Source organism: Hydra vulgaris, chromosome 01 (assembly GCF_038396675.1).
Source record: "Hydra vulgaris chromosome 01, alternate assembly HydraT2T_AEP".
NCBI classification, from domain to species: Eukaryota; Metazoa; Cnidaria; class Hydrozoa; order Anthoathecata; family Hydridae; genus Hydra; species Hydra vulgaris.
Genome location: NC_088920.1, coordinates 61,404,481 through 61,427,553, shown reverse-complemented (window position 1 = coordinate 61,427,553; position 23,073 = coordinate 61,404,481). Strand labels below are relative to the sequence as shown.

Here is a 23,073-nt window from a genome sequence, read left to right as displayed (position 1 = left end):
CTCTGTTTCTATGAAAATATTTAATTTTATCACATAGTGGAACAAATTTACTAAACAAAAAGAATGAAATTGTATCCCAGTGTCGACATTCAAAGAAATTCTTGCTCTCTTTATTTGACACAGGAGACTAGTAAACTATAACCGCTTCTTGTTTTGTTTTTACTCAGATTTGTTTATCACGTCTGAATCCGTTCTACGGTATTTAATTTTAAGTTTTTTAAACGTTTTTTTGACGTTTTTTGTTTGTATTCACGGCTGATGATTGCCTTCGGGCATGAAACTTCAAGTCCCGCTATTTAGTTGTTTTTATTCATTTAATTACATAAAGTATAAATTGCTCTATTATTTGATAATATTGAGCACTGTCATACGAACAAGAGTTTTTGTATTTTACACCGCAATACTAACCTCACTTATATATATATATATATATATATATATATATATATATATATATATATATATATATATATATATATATATATATATATATATATATACATATATACATATACATATATATACACACCCTGTTGAAATTTTAAGTTGAAAAATCCCATTCTTCAAAAAAGTCTCCCAAATTAAAGTTTAATAATAATTCTAAAAATTATTGAAAATTAGTTATTTTTAAAAACTAATAGAAAAATAACATAAAAGACTATTTTGTTGTGTAAAACTTGAAATAAAATCGCCGTTATTGGTATAACGACGTGATTGTATAACTGCAAAAATGTCTCTTTAAAAAAACTCAGCAGCTTAGGGGTTTTCTCTGCAATTTGCTTATAAAATTCATTTGTCAAAATTTGCCAATAAAGTTTTGCAATGCGTTCCAATAACAGCAAATATCATATAAAAAAGTTAGCAAGAAATACAGTACAATCTGAAAAAATAACAAACTTGTTTGGTTTAACACCCACAAATACTGTTTCTTTAAAAAATTGGCCCTTTTTGGCTGAAAAGTTAAATAACTTATTAAGTCTTACTGCAAACTCAACTTCAAGTAGTACATGTGCTTAGTCAACAAAAATATTGAGAAACCTACGTCAGATACTTTTGAAATTTTGATTAATTAAAGATATTACGGTAAGTCTTTAAGTTGTTGTTTATCTTTTTTTGTTTGGTATTTTATATCAACTGAATTATGTGATCGCATTGATTAAAATAATTTTTTACTTATCTACTATCTTTTCTCTACTAACTTTTTTAAAAGACCACTCTGAAATATAAGATAAATACAAAAAATGTTTTATGTATATAACATACTGGTACTCGAAATTTATTTAATGAGGAAAATAGATTTCTTAGATAGTAGTAAACACGAGCTCATAAATAGAAATTTATGAGCTTGTGTTTACTATTTTCAAACCTTTTCTATGTTTCTATATTTAAACCTTTTCTTTTGAGGACACAATTTATTACATGATGCTGTAAGGGTTTGTTCATAAAGGACGTTGAGCAGAATTTAAATAATATTTAAAAGTAGAAGATCAATAGCTCTCTTATGCTGAGATTTTCATTGAACATAAATCGCTACATTACTTTAAAAATCGCCATTTAATGCCCACCATTAAAAAAGAAAAGTATATTCAAAAGAATACTCTTAAAATGAAAGCGACAATGATATATTAAGATTATTCTTAATAAAATTATTATTCTTAATAAAAATTAATTAATATACACTGATTATTTTATAATATAAAAATATATAATTCTTAATTAAATTATATCTTTTAAAATTGGAGCTTAATTTGCCGTGTAGTGAAACTACGGCTAATTTTTTGTTGATTTTATATTTATCTTCAATATACGTTACAGATGGTATTTTATTCCATTTTTGGCACTGTCTGATTAATGTATGCAGCACTGCAGTGGAGTAAAAGAAGAAAGAATATAAGGAAAGGATCCCACGCATTCCTGGAATATATTTTAATCTCAGGGAGGGGGATTCGGAAATATTTTGACAAATTCCCAATTTGGTCAAAATGCTGTTTCAAATTTATTCCTGGTTAACACCCTGATATACGCAATATGTATTATAATATATATATATATAATACTATTATTCAGAAGCAACCTAATAATTATAAATAATTTTTTTTTTTTTTATAAATAATTTTAGCTTACCTTCCAAGTTCATTTGCAATGTATATGGTTCTGGTTGCATATGGTGGCTGGTTCAAAAGAAATTTTCTAGTAAATACTTTTAATTTTTTTTATTTTTGTTACTTTTAGCTTTTGATTTTATTTTTATAAATAGTTTTATAAATATTTTTTATAAATAGTTTGCGATATTTGGTATTGCACTTGGCACATTAGTTGGTTGGCCATTTGTTGCTTTGCTGGGGTATGTGTTTTAGTTTTTATCATCTTTTAGGTTTTTTATTTACCAAAATTAAATTAGCATTTTTTTTTTTTTTTTTTAGTATTCCAATTGCCTTTGATCTGATATTTTTTCAGAGACAATTTTGGCAGTTTTTAAAATGGTCAGCATTTATTTTTGTTGGCATAATGGTTAGTAGCTAAAGTTTTTTGTTGTTTTTTAAATTTGTTTTTATTTTAAATTTGTTTTTATTTGTGTTATTTTATTTTTTTTGTATTTTCAGTTTGTTTTGTTTTTAATTTGTTTTTATTTTTAATTTGTTTTAGTTTTAAACTAGATAAATAAATTAGATTAAAACAAGTATATTTAAAAACTGAAAAAAAAAGATTTTTTAAATAATTGTTTAGATACCTTTAGTATCAATTGATACACTTTTTTATGGCAAACAAGTTATAACTCCATTAAATATTATTCTATACAATATATTTACAAATGACGGACCCAGTTTATATGGTGAGTTGTTATTTGTATATTATATCATTTTATTCAAAAAAATTTGAATAAAATGAAATGTTTAAACTATTCTATAGTTTAAACATTATAGTTATAAACATAATGTTATAGTATGTTATAACAAAATAGTTTAAACATAAATGTTTAAACTATTTTATTTCATACAATATCATTGTTTGAAGTTGAGGCAAATTATATACAAAATTAATAAACACAAATTGTGTTTTTGCAATAATTGTGTAAATTGCTATAAATTTTGCATACAGTAAAAACCTGTTTTTCCTGAATGCAAAATTTATAGCAATGTTTTATTTTATAGTCTAAAAATATTTTTAAAATAAATTTTTATGTATAACTTTTACAAATATTTTTATTGTTATAGGAGAAGAATCCTGGACGTTTTATTTTATTAATTGCTTCTTGAATTTTAATATCGTGTTTCCTATTGCTGTTGTTTCATTACCAGTCTGTGTGAGTTTAGCTTTGTTACTATTCCTTGTTTCCTTTTTTTGTCTATATTTAAGGTCAATGCATACAAGTATTTTTTGTTGTTGTTGTTCTTTTTTGTTTTTTTACAATTGTTTACAAAGAATGTATGCTTAATTTATAATATAATGTAAGCTTTATGCTGTGTCAAAAAAAAGCTTTTGAGGTTATTAAGTTTTTGCTTTTTTTTTTCACTTGGGTATAAATTGGTATAATTTAGAAGTGTTTAGTAAGAAATTGAACTTTAGCAAAAGGGTAAGGGGGTGCCTTACCCTTTTGCTAAGCCAATATTTTCTTCATAAGAAAGTAACGCCTTAGGTAGACAAATCAAATTTTAAAAGTGTTAAAATAAGGTACCCGCCAAATACTACCTGCCAAAGAAATTATAATTGGTAAAGTTTCATACTGGAATTTGATTAATTCAACCCTAATAGTTTAAATAAATTTTTATGTATCATCATTCAAAGTTTGGCTAATTAACAAATTTTAAACTTGAACAGTTTTGCCAAAATTTTGGGTAGAAGTTTTAGGTGGGTTTTTTTCTTACGATTTCTTTAAACTAAAAGTTTATGGCTGGGGAGAATTTTTTAAAGTCATTATTTTAGATCACAATCATCACACCAAAAGTTCATGTAATGTTTCATAATGGTCCTTAGTTTTTTCTGTTCGATATTAGCTTTCTTTAAATTAGCTTATACTGAAAAAGACTTATACTGAGACTTAGTATTTTGATTGACTGAGTATTTTCAGTACCCAGAGATACAAAAAAAAAAATTATATTTCTTTTTCCCTTTCCTATCTTGAGTCACATCATCAAGCTTACATTGAATTTTTTTTTTTTTTTTGTTAAATTTACATTTATGATATTTTCTTTAATAGCTGTTGGTTGACTGGCTAAGGAATACACCTAAAGGTTTTACTAGTTGAATTTTTTTGTTGTTGTTATGACAAAATTATTAAAAAGTTATAATAATTATAACTCAATTATAACTAGCATTGAATTATAACTAGCAGTATTATGTTGAGCATTTTTTTATTGTAAATTGATTCTGTAATTTCTAAACAATACTCAAATAAAAAATTTTTATCATACAGTATTTTTATACCACATGCACTATACTAGCAATATACTAGCAAGTATATTTTTATAGCTTTTATTTTAAAAATTGTAATGGTTTCCTGCATTACCTATACTTTATATTGCTGCTGTAAAAGTTTACAAGAAAATTTTCAAAATAAAGTTGACCAATAAAATTTGACGAACTTTTTTTTTTAAACTGACTAATAAAATCTGACTATTTAACTTTTTTTTTTTTGAAGTTGATCAATGATTACTTTTCATTATAAGAAACTTATAGAGTATTAGATACTGGCTAACTATTCTTTAATAAAAAAATTTAATTTAAAAAAAAAAACTTACTTTTTCATGAATCATAAACAGTTATTAAGTTCAAATTAAATTTAAATTATATTTTAGTTATATATCTATTTTATTAGTGCCGTTATTAAAGATGGAACACATATTTTTGTGAAGATAAAAAACAATAACAAAGTAAAACCTTTTATTACCTTAACAAAAATAAGAAACAAAGTTTACATAAAAATTTTTTTTTTGAATTGGATACTGCAATTTTTTAGTTCCTATGTAATAAGAAAAGAATGATAAACATCACCAAAGCGATGCTTGACCAAATTTATAACAAATTACATCACCAAAGCAACGTTAGACATAGCACTAGTCGATTTAAAAAATTAACATGCATCTGAATTACAAACTATGAAAAATTCAAATTAAAGTATTTTAGATTTGTATAAATCAGATTATGAAAAAGAAATAAATCAACTGAAAAATGAAAACGCACACTTGAGATCACAAATGACACAAAATGAAACTAAACAAGCACAAATTGAACAGTTACTAGCAGACTGGTTACATGGTCATCAATGGTAAAGAACAAGAAACTACACCAAGTAATCGTAGCAATAAATGAACAAAAAGACAGAGATAGAAGAAAGAAAAACAATCATATCAGGTACAACAACAGTTACTGGGACCAATGAAGAAAAACAAGCAGAAACTGAGAAACAAGTTAGTCAAATATTTAATTATATAGGAACACCCACAAACCAGCGCTTGTCAAAAGACTAAACAATTTCAAAGAGGCGCAACAACAGGCATAAATACCGTACTACCAAAAGTACAACAGGAAAAAGTATTAGTTATACAAAGTGACGAGTCAGAGAGAAACCCAATATTAGCCAAGGCAAAGAAACTTGGGGATAAAACAAACCCTCAGTGCAAAGGTATTTACATTTTACCAGATATGACACAAGCAGAGCAATATGAAGCTTAAAAAATTAAGAAACACAAAAAATACAGCAAGAAGACCAGATGATCCCTTTCGATATGCGATATGTGGAACCAGACTTGTCAAGTTTAAATGTTGAAAACAAAAAAAGAACTGAGCAGTACTAACAAATACCTACAATGTTTGTAACAAATACCTACAAATGCAACATCACTTATTAACAAAATTGAAGAATTGAAGAAAATTTTATGTGAATCAAAAAAAGTCAATATAGCTGGAATCACTGAAACATGGTTTTAAAACTCATCTATCGTACAGTTAGGTTATACACCCTATACAAGAAAAATAGATCTAATGGGGGAAAAGGTGGTGGAGTTGTACATAGAGAACAACCTCACATCATATGAAATAAGTATTGGTAATCAGGACAGCAAAATAGAACAAATATGAGCTGTCGATGTAATTAGCAATATCAAATAACTCATTGGATGTATATATAGACCAAACAATCAAATAGACATGAATGATCTTAGACAAATTATTTGTGGTGCAAAAAATAAAGTAGATGATAAAGTATATGCAGAGTAGTATTACTAGGAGATTTTAATTTTCCAAAAATCTGGAATAGTGGATATGTCGAAAGTGTAAATAGTAAAGAAAATTCAATGGAACACATTTACTGATATAATAAAGGACAAATTTTTATTTCAGCTTGTTAATATTACAACTTTTCAACTATCCGAAACACAATTAAAAAACACACTGGATTTACCAATGATAGTAGCAGAATATATGCTACAATCACATGAAGTTCTGGGTTATACAAACAAGAGGCACTTAGTATTGACATTTAAACTTGAACTAAACATTAAACAGAGTTGCAGAACACCAAAATATAAATTTGACTACACCAGAGGATACTACACAAAAATAAACAAAAAAGTTAACTCAATCGTCTGAAACATCTGTTTTCATCAATCAACAACACAACAAATGTACAATACTTTTATATTAAACATAAATGAGTATTTTATATATACCAAAAATTGATGTTAGTGCAAAACACAAACACAAGAGAAATCTATGGTTTAAGGATAACCTAAGAGCATTAGTAAGAATGAAAAATATCTAAGATACATAAATTTAACAGCCAAATGGAAAGATGCAGAAAAGGTCAATGCATACATAACAAATAATAAAAGTTGTATCAAAATTAAGCTGTATTAGCCAGAAAGGACTATGAAAGAAACCTGATAATAAAATCAAAATCAAATCCAAAATTAGTTTATAAATATGTAAACAGTCAAAGGAATACAAAGCTATTTTGAACACTAATGGTACTGTAACAAATAACCAAAATGAGATTGCAGATATTCTAAACAACCAATTTCACAGCGCCCTTGTAAATGAAAGCAACAAAATGCCAGTAATAGCAGATAAACAAATCAAGTCACACACTTGATTTAAATGACAATTTTATTGATTACATAGATATTCTGAATCGACTTGAATCACTAAATATTTACAAAGCATGTAGTGTAGACAATTTACATCCTATTTTATTAAGGCAATGCGCAAAGTCAGTAGCATTGTCACTTATGTTAATCTACAAATCATCTTACAACACAAGTAATCTGCCTCTACTCTAATCTGCGTGCAGCAAATATGACACCAATTTTCAAAAAAGGATGTAAGTTAAAGGCATTGAACTACAGACCTGTTTCAATAATGTCAATAGCATGCAAAATATTCGAAGGAGTTATAAGAAATGAAATGCAAAAATTTTTTGACAACTGTAATCTGATCACAAAATGCCAACATGGTTTCAGAAATCATGTACGACAAATCTTTTAGAGACTCTCGATTTTATAACACATAGTTTATCAAAAAATATACCGATGGATGTTATATTATACAAAGACATTTTATACCGTGCCATACAACGACTTATGTTAAAATTGAACAAGCGACTTATGTTAAAACGCATATGGAATAAAAGGAAAATTTTTAATCTGGATTGATGCGTTTTAAAATAATCAAAATATTTATATATATATATATATATATATATATATATATATATATATATATATATATATATATACATATATATATATATATACACATGCATGTTAGGGTGGTCCTTAAAAATGAAAAGTTGAAATGTTGTGCTCCCACCCCCTAGAATTGTTCGTTTATATGATAAGATGTTTGTGTAAAAATATTTATACATTTGGTTGATGTTTAGAGGTCGCCCAAGCATGTTCTATAAATGTTATTTTGGCTTATTTAAAAAAAAAATTAGTTTATGAAACTTGTTCATGAAATATTGAAACTAATCAACACTTTCACCTTGTGGTCGATTCAGGTGTTTAGTAATATCAACCATCAACTAATTAAGTAATAAGTATTCTTTGATGCATGTTGGTTGAGGTCATTACCATAAACGTCATTTTTCAAAATATTAATGCGTGTTTTGTGAGATAATTACCAGTTAATGCAATAGAAACGTCTCACTATCTGCAATTCAACTCAGTAAATACAATACAAGGAGTCAAAGGAATCTTCAAACCAGGAATAGTGAGTATAAATTTATCGTTTCATTTTGTTTTTTGCTCCTTGACCAGTTGAAATTGTATTGCGTCATTCGTTGTATTTGTAGGCAGCGCAAAAAATCAATTGCTGTAATTTTTTTTATGCATTGAAAGCAATTTACTACTTATTAATTTTGCATCACTCAACACTTTCTACAATTAATATGAATTTCATGAGCGATTGACCATTTTATCATTTTAAGAAATAGCCTATGGGCCTAACGCATGTCCCATCGCACTGTGTGAACTTTATTTGTTCTTTATTTCACTTTGTAGGCGAAACATGACAACACGTAGTAAGTTGGCACTATATCTCCTGGGCGAACCAACTACTGCAGTTTCCAGCATCCGCCTTGCATCAAATGGTGAAGCACTAGGGCTTTTCTGTCATCATCATCTCAATCTTGGACTCACAACACGCCAAGCATCATCGTATGTGATTGAAGAGGTGACAAAAGTCTGGAACATTGCTCGTATTCCAACTTGCCAGAAGGATCATGCCATTGCCAAGTTGGAGCTACTGTATAAGGAATGGTCAACTCTGAAAAAGCACAAAACACGCCAGTCGGAGTCGCATACATCAAATGAAACCCAATTTTGTGGCAAAATGAACGATCTCCTTGATATCGCTCACGCTAACCCTGTCACGATGATAAAAATCCAGGAAGATCTCGAGTTTCTTGCCACACAGCGGGAACCTGGTCGACGAGGTTATATGGGCTCAATCGACACAGCACTGGTAGCCAAGGAAGAACGGAAGGCAAAGCGTACTGAGCTGGAAAATGCTAGAAGAAAACGAGCGAAGGACCAATGGGCTCAGGCTTCAGCCAGTGCAGTGTTGGATGAAAAAGACTACATCAGTGAAGAAGAGCGCATCGATGATGATGGTGAATTCAGTGCACATAAGTTCTGTACTCCACCAAAAAAAAAAATAAGAGCAACGAAAAAAGTAATAACACCTCAGTTAGCTGCTGCATTAGATCGCACCAAAATGAGCGACAGGAAAGCCACTTTCGTCATTGCTGAAACTGCTCAAAGTTTGGGATATGACATCAGCGACCTCAGTATAAACCGTAGCACTATAAAGCGTGGACGTGAGAGATATCGGTCGGAAATTGCAGCAGCTTTGAAGAACAATTTGTCAAGTGATGTACCGTTGACAGTACATTGGGATGGCAAGTTAATGCAGGATCTTTTTGGCAAAGATCATGTTGACCGCCTTCCAATAATAGTTACAGGTTTTGGTGTCTGTCAGTTGTTGAAGGTAAGCAAGATGGTTGGTGGAACAGGAAAAAATCAGGCGTCAGCGGTAGTCCAAGCACTTCAAGAGTGGAGAGTCCAAGATCGTGTTATTGGAATGTGTTTCGACACAACCAGCTCAAATACTGGAATTCACATTGGGGCCTGTGTTGAAATTGAGCGAGCACTTGGCAAGGATTTGCTGTACTTGGCATGTCGCCATCATATAATGGAGCTGTTGGCCGGAGCTGCATTTACAGCAAGCCTTACCCCCTCGTCTGCCCCAGAGGTTCTGCTTTTTAAAAGATTTCAGCAGAAATGGTCCGTTTTGGATCAGACAAAGTATGAGACAGGCTCAGAGTTGGGTGAAATTCTGTACGCAGTGAAGCAGGAAACACTGGAATTTGCTCATAGCCAGTTGCTCCGTGAGTCAGTGGGAGACGACTATCGTGAACTCCTCCAGCTGTCCATCATCTTCCTCGGAGGTTCACCCGATCCTGCACGTGGAATCAACTTCATGGCACCAGGTGCCATGCATCACGCTAGATGGATGTCGAAAATTATATACTCACTCAAAGTCTGGATGTTCCGGTCACAATTTAAGCTCACAGCATTTGAAGAGAAAGGCCTCCGTAAGATGTGCGTCTTCACAGTCATCATATATCTGAAAGCCTGGTTCACTGCACCACTGGCTGCCAGCGCTCCTCGTAATGACCTTCAACTGCTTCAGAATCTCTACAGCTACAGGCAGTTTGACGAAAAAATTGCCATAGCTACTTGCAAGAAGCTTGAACATCACTTGTGGTATCTGTCAGAATATTTAGTGGGCCTTGCCTTTTTCGATCCAAACGTTTCATCCGAGACAAAACGAAACATGGTGGATGCACTACAGTCCAAACAATCTGTTCAACCTGGTCCAAAACGAATCATTCTAAAAGCCAGCGAGTCATCGCAACACAACTTAGAGGACTTCGTAACTTCAAACACTCGTGATCTTCTCAGCAGTCTCCACATTGGTTCTGATTTCTTGTGCGCGGACCCCGAAACATGGGAAGGCAGAGATGATTACAAGCAAAGCACAACAATTGTGAACAAACTTCTGGTCACAAATGACAATGCTTCCAATTCCTTCTGCAAGTTGTGGCCGATCACCGACGTCGCTACCCGGATTGCCTCAAGTCAACACTGCAGGCACAGACTGTCTTATAGGCCTGCTAATTTAGTCATTACTGTGGTGATTTTGAACATTGAACAATTACAACACACTACACTAGTAATACTATATCTCTACACTGCCATTACATTAACTATGAGTTACAAACACTAATAAGAATACTGTTGAACTGTCACTTCAGTCAATTACTCTTTTTGGAATAATCGTAATCGGTGTTCATGTTTGCTATACCCTATAAAAAGACAAGCTGGGCGACCTCACAACACTGTCTGATTGCATAAATATTTTTTGCAGGCTCTCTTGTTACCCAAAGGAACATTTTAAAAGGGTGGGAGCTTAACATTTCAAAAAAAAAAATTTTTTATTGTTTTAAGGACCACCCTAATGCATGTATATATATACATATACACATATATATATACATATATATATACACACACGCACATATATTTATATATATATATATATATATATATATATATATATATATATATATATATATATATATATATATATATATTTGTTGTTTTGACATATTTTACTTGTAAAGATTGTGGGAAGATATGTGCATACCAAGCAGTATAAAAGATCTTAGTTTGTTTTATTTGTATTTTGAACATATGATATATACACCGTTAAAGATAGTACAAGTACAACTTTATAAGCAGTTGCTGCCTAAGTTAAAACAAAATTTAGAGAGATCAAGCTAAAGCCCTATTAAAGCTTTATGCATTTTCTTTGATAAAGATTTTAAAAAAGGTTACTGTTTTAAAAAAAATTTTAAAATGTAGCTGAATTGACTTTGTAATGCTCAGACTTCAGATGAAAAAAATAACATTTGTCATACAAATTTTGATTGGTTTACTGCAAAAAAAAACAAAGATCAATTTTAAAGCAAATTAGTGCAAAATAATATCAATGTTTCTAATAGTTGTGTGAAGTTATCCAATCAGGTTTTACTTTTTGGGACTAAACAAGTGGCAACTGCTTTATAATCAAAAAGCCAAATATCTCTAGTAGGACAAGGACCGCCAACAATTGTCACAGCTTAACAGAAACTCCTGTTTGGAGCAAATTAACTTGAATCACATTTTATTGCTTCCATTGTTGTAGCCCTTTGCTTTTTCATATGTAATTAGATCTTTAAAAAATCATGTTACTAATTCAAATTGTAAATTAAAATTCCTTCAAATTGTAAATTTAAATTCCTGATATGTCATATAGATTCGTCAATAGTCTTGATAAAAATTTCTAATCTTCCATGGCCTAGAAATTCATCAAATATGAATCTTAACATAAAAGTATTCAACATTTAGAGAGCTCCACACCATGATCAACTTGTAAAATCTCATTGATTTTGCTTTAATTTATGTTATTAAAAATAGAGTATGTGGCCCTGAAATCATGGAAATATCCCCAAAATATAAAAATGGTACTCTAATACATTTTGAAAAGTTTGTTGAATGAACTAAAAGGTGCATGAATCAAATGTTTACTTTAAATATTATAAAGAATTTACACATTTTTCTTCATAAATCTATTATGTTTTTTAAGTTGTTCATTCTAGCATTTTTCACACCACTGTATATATATGCGCACATATATTAAACATACATTTCATGCCATCAGTTAATTTTAGTGGTTTTTGTCTTTTTAGATGTGTTTTTGTTACCATTTTGGTTGGTATTGTCACCTATATATCTTTGGTCTTTAGTGTTTTTTACTCAACCTCATAAGGTGTATTATTGTTGTTATATTTTTTATTGATTTTTTTTATAATTAAGTTTTAATGCATATTATCTCTGCATATTAGAAATTGTGACTATTACTTGTAAAAATTATAAAAACGTTTTTTTTATTTGTTAAGTACCAAGTGCACTTTTATTCTTTTTAGGAGGAACGATTTATGTTTCCTATTTATCCTTTAATTGTTGCCAGTGCATGTATAGCATTATCTAAATTTCAGGTAAAAAATTTCTGATTAAGTTATTTGTTAATTGTGTGTATATGTACAATTTTCTGGATTAGTGAATATGTTTGTTTATATTTATTTTTTATCCTGCATTAATGATTATGTTTAGCTATGCATGCACTTTAAAATCAAAATAAACAAAATGAAGTTTGACATTTACACGCTTCTTCTCTAGAGCTTGTCAATATCCTAGTTTATAAACCTTGTCAACACCCTAGTTTATAAAGCTTGTCAACACCCTAGTGCATAAAGCAAGTTTATTTTGATTGACTAGTAACACTCTTTATAAATTACAGTTTGGTAAATCACTTTTTAAACTCAGATTCAGAGACTTAGAGATTCACTAAATGAAAAGTTTATTGACTGTTTCCAATTGGTTAGCTAGATCTTTAATGTTTTTGCAGTGCACTACAGAATCAGTCATGTAAAATTCAACAAAAGCCATTTCATAATGTCTGTGCCAGATATATCTTGTATCCAGTTCTATGAGAGAAATTACTTACACAACTAAGAGCCAAGGAGACTATTATATTAACCTAATCACTCACTAAATCATCAAAATCTCAAAGATAACTTAATGTGAACAACTAGATGGGATAGCTCAGTTGGATAATGTGTTGCACAAATAATAATCACAAATAAATGATAACCAATAAACCTGTAGCAGGAGGGCTCAAATCTTTGGCTCTCCCAATTCCGTAAATGAGTAGCACTTTAGTGCAAAAAGAACTTAATTAGTTAATCTAGTTAATTAGTTGGATCTAGGTTTTTCAGCTCAGAAACATTTTTATATTATGTTATGCAAATACTTAAAGTATTTGATGTAAAATACTCTGACAAATTTTATTTTAATAAGCAAAATCATAGGCAAATACGTCAAATATTCTGCACAAATAAGAAATTTGCTAATGATTTTGTTTATTAAAACAAAAGCTGAAACATAATTATTTCTCATTCAGAAATTGTTCCTTCATAAACTTTCAACTTTTGTTATAATTTAAAGATCAGTTTGTTTGAAGGATTTATATCTTGGTCAGAAAAGTATTTTACCGATTTAACTACACAAAGTATTAGTTTAATTGAAGACTAATAAATAAGGTTTGTATCCCAATCTAATCTCCAGTTTAAATTAAACATCATTTGTTAAAAAATTTTTTTAGGAGTTGTATCATTCAATCTTTACAAGAAGCAAACGACAGCATTATGCTAGTTCTTCAAATTGGATTGTTGCTGCAGTAGTTATTATCTTTGGACTACTATCAGTATCCAGAGTTATTGCTCTTTTTGTAGGTAAATGGTATTTGACAAAAACAATAGTCTAAATATTTTAAAAGCATGTGGTGTTTCTAAGTAGGACATTTCTTTTTAAGGTTACAGGGCACCATTAGATTTATATCCAGAATTTCATAACCTTGTAAATCCATTTGACCCAAGTGTAAAACCAATGATTCGTGAAGACCAGAAGGTTAATGTTTGTGTTGGAAGAGAATGGTACAGATATCCAAGCAGCTTTTTCTTACCAAACAAGTATGTTTTATAATTTATTATTACTTTTATAATGATATTAATTTTTATTAGGGTTCGGACTGTCTGCGCATATCTGCACAGACAGTGTAATTTGTCTGAGCAGATGTCAGCGCCGACAAAACTTACTACTTTGCAGACAATTTTTTGAAATCAACAAAAAAAAGTTTTAAATTTAAAAAAATATTTCAAGTAATATTTTAACTTTATTATAAATTCAGTGATTAGTAACAATAGGAGTTTTCAAAGATCCTTACAGTAATAAAAAAGTATAATGCTGGCGCCTATTCCGTTATTTCTTGACATTTAATTTCATTGAGAATTGCACCTTCTTCAAGAATGCAATCAGTCTTATCATTTGTGTCCGTCAGCACGCTATTAGTATACAAAAATACCAGCTTTTCAACTCTCTCATCCGTAAGACGTTTTCTTAGTCGCAAGTGAATAAATCGAAAGGTCGACCAAGCTCTTTCTGTTTTTGCCGATGAGCAGATCATTTCTTTAATAGGCTTAGCAATTTCGTAAAGAGCAGGATATTTATCGCGACCGATAATGTTCCAATAATTTTGCGCGTTTATCTTGAATATTGTTTCCTTTCTTCTCTCATGCAGCGCAGCCATTTCTCCTATAAAAGCATCCTCAGCAGTGTAGCAATTTCAGGTTTGATCTTTTTGGCGAATTCAACCTTCTGCGTTTGGGCGTTAATATGAAAGCAATTCCAATACCTGGTGTAAAGAGAAAATCGAGTCTTTATCGTCCATATATGAATTATGACCAAAGTAATCATACACGAGAGACAATGGAGCTTCATCACTTTCTAGCTTTCCGATCACATTGGAAGGAAATTCAATGCTTTTGACAAGCTTAGAGAGACGGTCCCAGATGGGTTAGATTTTATCAACGCCATAACATCAGCAGATGTATTCTTTGATTGAATTTCCTTCAGTAATATACTTTCTTCATCTACCAACTTAATAAGATCGTATTTTGATAGCTGGAGACTGCTCATTGATTTATAATAACTAAACCATCTTGTAGATACAGGCATGGACAATTTAAAAAAATATTTGCTGCAATTCATCTTTCATCACACTTTGCTTTCACAATGTGATGATTTTTCACATATTTGATGATTTTCTCTGCATCTTTGACTGTTTTTGTGGCCTCAGTTGTAGAAACTATGTCCTTCACAAGCAAGTTGACTCCATAAGCTCCGCATCCGCTAGCCGAGATGTGTGGTTATTTGTCCTCGATGATCCTCCACGCTGATTTCATAACAGGAGCGTTGTCGCTTATGAAACTGGTAAATTTTTGTGAGCCAATCTTCTCAATAACTTGTAAGATTGCCGCAGCAACTGCAGATGGATTTTGAAAGATTCCGGATGTATTTATCGAGCTGTAAAAAAAAGGCTTCTGATCGGGCGCTTTAATACACTATGTGATCGTCTCTTATGTTCGTCCAGCCGTCAGACATCAGTGTTAAGTTTGTTTCAGAATTCAAAATTTCATTTACAGAAGTAGAACATTTTGTGTATTGTTTGTCGAGCAGAGATCTTGATAAGGCTTTTTTATTAGCATTCGGGATGACAGATGCGTACGATAGACTGAGCGACTTAACGAAATTCTTAAAGGCCTCCGATTTGACTAAACAAAATGATATACCCGTACAATAAAAGAAATTAGCAAACTTCGTTTCGATATCATTTTTGAGCTCTTCATTAATTGGTGGATGTACACGCTGTGTCGGTGAATCAGACGTAGGCGGAAGTTGCTGAGAATCATTGATTAGATGCGACGATTCATAATTACGCTTAGAAAACAATCTTTTTTCCTCGACACTGGCGTTTGGACATGTTGATCTTTTATGCGCTGCAAGACGTTCCTTCAACCATTGAACAGTTTTGTTACTTGCTAAACAAGTGTCAGAACGCTTCTCTCGATCAAAATTTGTCAAATAGTTCCAAATTTTGATGTTTTCCATTGTAAACATTTTGAATGACGAAAATACATGATTTCTTGATTCTAAATCACTTTAAATTGTAGTAAGAAACAAAAGTTTATATCGATTGATTATATGTAGCTCGAACCAAAAAGAAGCAGATAAGGGATGAAAAACTCGTAAAAAGTAGATGATTATCATAATTATCTACTTTTTACGAGTTTTTCCAAATGTCTGAAATTATTTTTGCATAATTAAATTATGCAAAAATAATTTCGACATTTGATTCAGATAATTTAAATTTTTTGTTTCCATTAAAGTGTCTGCGCAGACGTCGGCGCCGACGTCTGCGCAGATATGCAGATATTTTATCTGCGCAGACAAAATATGCACATTTTACGGACCCTAATATTTATCCACTGTATAAATAAATGTATTTATATATATATATATATATATATATATATATATATATATATATATATATATATCTGTGTGTGTGTGTAAATTATGTTAGTGTATTTTACAAATAGAGTGCTCAATGTTCTTAAAGAACAGAGCAATAATAAATTAGTGAAAAACACTTATCTAACTTTTTTCTTCAACTTGAAGTTTCACCATTGCTGGATCATCAGGAAGAGTTCTAATCTTCCTGATGATCCAGCAATGGCGAAACTTCAAGTTAAAGAAAAAAGTTAGAAAAGTGTTTTTTACTAACTTATATATATATATATATATATATATATATATATATATATATATATATATATATATATATATATATATATATATATATATATATATATATATATATATATATATATATATATATATATATATATATATATATATATATATATATATATATATATATATATATATATATATAATAAATAAATTACTAAAGTAATGTTGTTTATATTTATGACTTGTTTATAGTCATAAAAGTTAGATTTAATAAATACATTTATTTATTCATTAAATCTTTATCTAGTTTATATATATAGGAACAAAAACTTCACAAAAATATCACATCTTTCACCCATTTGCTTCCAAAAAATTTTCCTGGCCACTTGTCTTTTGAGTTAAAAGTCAACCCCTCTTCCCCTCCTAACCTTGAATCCATCCCAGGTTCTGGGGTGGGCTCAGGTTAGGAAGGGAAGAGGGTGTTAAAAATTTGAGTTAATGTATCAATTTTCTATTGACCTCATAAAGACATTTAAATTAACTTTTTACTACTTAAAATGTCATAAATAAGTAAATTATACACCATTTTGACCGCCAAAAAATCCCCAAAATATACCTTTAACATTCAGTTTTTATGTGGTTATGGTACTTCGAAAAAATTGCTATTTAAAAAATTGTCTATGTGCCAAACTTCAGGTTGAAACCTCATTTTGTTCATATTACAATTTAATGACAGTCAATATAAATAAGTAAATTGAAAACTGAATACCTCAAAAATTGTTAGGAGACGGAGGATTTTCCTAGTTTTGATAACATATAAATAACTAGAAATCCCTTTAAAATAACAAGAAAAAGTCAAAACACGAGGTGTCATTTTTTATCTGCTGATTAAACATGGAATGAACCAGTCGTGTTTTTTTAAATGTATTTGTACTGGATTGATAAGCATATTGTATAACAAATTAATGGATATGTTTCAAGATATATCTGTATTAGATAAGTATATTATATAACAAGTTAATGGAGATCTTAGATAAAGATATTTTAATTAAACATGATAAAATTACCTTTGTTTATATAAAAGTAACATGATTTTTATTCACTTATAGTATTTGTTGTGAATTTTTTTTTTTTTTTAATCTTTTCGTTTTTAAAATAAATAAACAAATAAAAGGTAAGTATTTTTAGCTGGAATTATCTGTTCATCAAGTCAGAGTTTACTGGACAACTTCCTCAACCATTTGCAGTAGGAGCTGATGGAACAATGGTAGTACCTAAAAATATGAACAGTAAAAACATTGAGGAGCCCTCAGCATATGTAAGTTGTTTTTCACAACATTTTAATTGTTTTTAATTCTTAATGTAGTTGACATTTCTGTTAATATGGTTGTCATGTTATCTTATAAAAGTGTATAAGCTATATAAAAGTGGTATAAGCTATAAAAATTCTAAGAATTATGTATTGTATTTTTTTTTATTTGTATTATTTTTATTAATTTTTTGTTTAGTCTTCAATCAAATATCTTTTAATATTTCATTTTGAGTCCAAAACCTTACTCTCTGTCAACTATACACATTTCAATCCTTTTGTTGTATTGCTGATTTGTTAACCTTAATAACAGAACGTGTTTTATCATACATTCGATGAAAGTAGTGAGGAAAAAGACTATTGTTCTTAGTATATCAAAGGTGTGTATGGTGAAAATATGTTTGATGTATCTGGTGAAATATTTAGAATTATTGAATTATTTCTTTCTAATTACAGTATTGAGTTCAACTTAATAGACAACACTTTTATTTCCAGTAATCTCTGGGTTACCACATGATTCCATCAACCATCTATATATCAACCATCAATTTATCTAATATATATCAACCATACCCATCTTTGTACCATATTTGTAGGGAACAAGATCCTGTTGCTTCTCATTGTTGCTTTTCATTCAAATCAATTATCTTCCTGACAATCTTTTCTCTAAATGATAAAATTAAACATTACAGTCTTATTTAAGAGTCGTCTCTTAATGGTTTTTTAAAACAGGCAGCCAAGGGCTGGTTTTTTTAATGATCCCCTTTCTTCTAGACAAGGTCCGAAGAAAAGAGAGTTGGACCAGCTTTAGCTTTCAAGCCTCTATCTCATGGGGCATATTTTGTCTGACTTACTCATATTTTGTTTGACTTATTTTTTCCTACTAAAATCAGTGCTTTTAGAATTCTTTGGTTTCATATTTTTCTGCCAAAAAGTGGTTTGCTGCAATCAGTTTTCCATTTTTAATTTTTTTATCATAAAGTTTTGATTAGTCTTCTTTTTTTTGTTGTTGATAAAATTAATTTCCATAAATAAAAAAATTTTTTGAAATAAAAAAACCATCAAGTGTTTTCAGTAAATTAAACCAAAACAAATTATTTATTAAGATTTTTAAAAAAAACATAAAAATTTTTTAAGTTATTAAATTTAAAACTTATAGTTTTAAATTTATAATTAGGTTTTTAATTTTCCAGCTGATTGCAATTCTTAATATTTTCTGGTTTAATGGTTTTATTTCTAAAAATTTTTTTTTTTTTTTGCTGTTTTTCTTTGAACTTATTGTGTGGTGATTTAACATTTTGAAATTGACCCTTCTTCTTCGGAGTATTAGATGTATTTAGCCACCTTTTTGTCTCTCAAGCGGTTTTGTTAAATCTCGAGATAAGATATGCCTATATACAATTGATCAAAAGCATTCTGCCAAAAAGTGGTTTGCTACAATTTTCCATTTATACTTTTTTGCTGCACCACTGCCATAACTGGAAATGAACTGTTTATTGGATTTTTGATTATTCAATTTTTTTTTTTTTTTTTTTTTGCTTTGTTCACGTTTACAGCCACTTTATCTATCCATCATTTTCTTTATCCATTCTCTATCTATTCATAAATTTTTCTCTATTCATCTTTTTTTTAATTTATTTTTCTTTCTTTTTCTTTTTTCATAATCATGTTTTATATTAATTGCAATAATGTATTAAGCAATCTTATCCACTAGGTTGAGAGTTGCTACTCTATTTCTAAGTTACCCATTCTTGATTCTCTTTCTCAAACAAAGTTGTGAAACCTTGAGCTATTATTTTTATAGCTCTGGCATCTTTTGCCGTATTATTATTATTGTTTCTTAGACCAAATAAGTATGTTTAGTTTTTTTTTTTTTATAAAACAAGTATCAGGTGCAGAAATTAAGACTTCTTCAAGAGCCACTCTTCCATTCATACTTATTTAAAAAAATACCCAGTGGTTTGACGTAGACTACAAGTGCTTCCACTCATACTGTATTCCGATTAGGTAGAAATTCGTGTTTGACTAAAACCTTCATATTGTTGTCACAGTTACAATACTAAATTTTTTTGTAGTTGCTATTTTCATTTAACATTTTTTATAAATAATCCAACAGATACAACTTAATTCAATTATCACAACATGAAGATTTCCAAGCATATGCTAGATAATGATATTACTGAGGTTAAAAATTCTTTTTGTTACTCGCATTGTTTTTTAGACACATTCTTGTTATGTCACTGATACACTGATATTCTTGATACAAGTAACATACCACTTCTCTTGTCTTACATTTTCTATCGGATTTGGTTCTGTTATTGTTCCTTTGTAGATGATTTTGAAATACAAAAAGTCTTTTTGTGATCAATTATGCTCAAAAAAACATTTAATTTTTTAATGGTTTACGTTTGTTTAAACTTGTAAAACGTTTACACTTGTAGCATGTAGGTTGTATTTGATTCAATTGCTGTAGTAGCAAATTTATTTTTTTTACCATGTTCCTCTGAATGCTAACTGCTCTTGCCTGTGCAAGAATTTGCATGGTTGTAAGATTATCTATACAAGAACCTGATCTCTGCATAATTTGAACTTCTTCAGAGAGCCCAGAAACAAATATAGACATGATTGGTCTGTCTGGTAGCCTACCAAATTAGTGTAGATAATCTGTACAGTTCCCCCAAATAAAAGCTGAATGCCTCTCCTCCTTGTAACAATTTGGTTAAAGACTGTAAATGTGTCAATTGCAAATGCATTTGACAATTTCTCCTTTTTTCTGTCAAAGTTCTCTACGTCAATTTCTCCTTACTCATAGACTGCAAATGAATCATTTGTTAGACCTAGAGGAACCACACTTGATCATTAACACCAATTAGCTTGCAAACAAGCTCAACCTTTTCCAGCAATCTCGCAACTTATTATTAAACATTCCTACCAATTTTAGGAGATATATTATATTGGATAAAATCCAATATAATATATCTCCTCTGAGGTGCTGAATATAATATATCTCCTCTGAGGTGCTGAAAATAATATATCTCCTCTGAGGTGCTGAATATAATATAATAATATATCTCTTCTGAGGTGCTGAATATAATATATCTCCTCTGAAGTGCTGAATATAATATTTCCTCTGAGGTGCTGAATAAATATTCTTATCTGTTTATTTGGCTTCAAATATCCTTTAAATTTATTTAAAGCTTATTACCATTTTCCTAAAATTTGATGTTATTTTACTATGAATTAGTATGAGTATCATAAAACTTTAAGTTTAGTAGTGAAAAAAATTTAAATATGGTCTAGACAGCTTGGAAAAAATGTTTACAATTTTTGTCTAGCACATAATAATTGTTTTTTTATTTTATAACAATTTTAATTGATTTTTTTATTGTTTGTTTTCAGAGTAACATTGAGGATTGTGATTTTCTGGTTGATGTGAATTTACAAACAGATAGTCAATACGAGTTAAACTTTTCGCAAATGAAGAAGAAGTGGCATATTTTACATTCCAAAAAGTTTCTCTATGCATCTAAGTAAGTGTTTTTCCATCTAAAAATTTAAAGATAATATATATATATTTCTCAATTAAATAAATATATATATACTACATTTCCAATCAGCAATCAACAAATTAAGTTGTAAACTGAAAATAAAAGTTAAATAGCTAAAAGGCTGGACACAAGAGCTAGAAGGCTGGACACAAGAGCTAGAAGGCTGGGTACAAGAGCTAGAAAGCTGGACACAAGACTTGAAAAACTGTTAATTGTATGAGTCTAGAAAATTGGAAAAGATTTTTTTTAAAAGGAGCTAAGGGAGAGGAGCATCTACAATCAAGGAGGGTTTACTACTATTTTTTAAATTGTTGTTACAAACCTCTCTCAACCCTTTACCTACAAAATACAAGATGAACATGAATTTTGATAAACAAGGTTGCTTTGCAGAGAAACATGCTGAGGGCAGTAGTACCAGGGCCATGTTGAGGATGAAACTTGGAATTTCTTGCTTACAAATCAAGTTCGCTACCACATTAAACATGAGCTTGAGGCTCACAATGGCTAGTACAGCAGCCAGAGGAGGCCCAACAACATTTGTAATAAGTTTTTAGACCTTGTACAAAATACGAGCAACCTTGCCAAAATTTCTAATGGATTGAGTGTATAATTTATATGAGCAAACAGTATTAAAGAATAATCCCAGATATATTAGAGTGCTTAGTAAAAGTGTTGTTATTCATCAATATAGGAATATCAACAAAATTGACTTAATTATTAGCAACGAATAACTGAGTTTTGTTTAGGGTAAAGCTGTCACAGAAAAGATCAAATTTAAAATTGCGGTTGGGGTGATTGTTAATATAGGTAAGTAACAATACAGGACCAATGATGTCAGTAGCCTTTGCATCGTGTCCCCCATTTATTGCACGATAGAACCTTTCTGTTATAATGAGATAAGAAAAAAGATTCTTTGAAAATGGTTCTACTTTATTCTTTGGAGAGAAAATAAGATAAGAACTATGTTTATGTTTTGAAACTTTAACTTGTTAAAACTTATTTTTGTTTAAAGAAATTTTGTCTTTGTTAATGAAATTTTTAAAGATTTGTCAAAAATTTCTTGAATTTATTTTCTGAAAAAAATTAATAAAAAAAAAGATTTAGTAGTTTGAGAATGATAAACTTTCAGATAATACCTTTTTGCAACAATTTTTTTCAATAAAAAAGGTTTTCCAGAGACTTGCTCTTGTGGAAGCAATAAAAAGAAGAATTACTATTAGAAATAGCCATGGGCTAGAGTGAGACTCGATTTAAAACTGACGAGAATTTATAAAAGCTCTCATCTGCCTGTATCCAGGAAATTATAAGAGATGCAATTTTAAGCTGAGAGATAGTCCAAAGACCATTGTAAAGAAAATCATAAAATGAATGCCAGTCAGCCCTGATGTAGTAGTAAATAGTGCGGTGGTAGCAGGTTAGGTTAGGAATGGCGTCTGATTGCATGCTATACCTATTAATG

General features: G+C 29.8%; 1 protein-coding gene across 1 annotated transcript in view; it reads left to right on the top strand.

Annotated features, from left to right (window-relative positions):
• The window catches only part of LOC100204971 (alpha-1,2-mannosyltransferase ALG9), a 28,655-nt gene that overhangs the window by 2,529 nt on the left and 3,053 nt on the right, over positions 1 to 23,073 (top strand). Inside the window, exons 6-17 of the mRNA XM_065788856.1 lie at positions 2,120 to 2,193; positions 2,283 to 2,344; positions 2,424 to 2,511; positions 2,728 to 2,833; positions 3,216 to 3,304; positions 4,199 to 4,232; positions 12,293 to 12,372; positions 12,530 to 12,601; positions 13,768 to 13,897; positions 13,978 to 14,134; positions 17,946 to 18,075; positions 21,466 to 21,596. Of these exons, the coding sequence (XP_065644928.1) occupies positions 2,120 to 2,193; positions 2,283 to 2,344; positions 2,424 to 2,511; positions 2,728 to 2,833; positions 3,216 to 3,304; positions 4,199 to 4,232; positions 12,293 to 12,372; positions 12,530 to 12,601; positions 13,768 to 13,897; positions 13,978 to 14,134; positions 17,946 to 18,075; positions 21,466 to 21,596 (1,153 nt within the window). The remainder of the gene's footprint in view (positions 1 to 2,119; positions 2,194 to 2,282; positions 2,345 to 2,423; positions 2,512 to 2,727; positions 2,834 to 3,215; positions 3,305 to 4,198; positions 4,233 to 12,292; positions 12,373 to 12,529; positions 12,602 to 13,767; positions 13,898 to 13,977; positions 14,135 to 17,945; positions 18,076 to 21,465; positions 21,597 to 23,073) is intronic.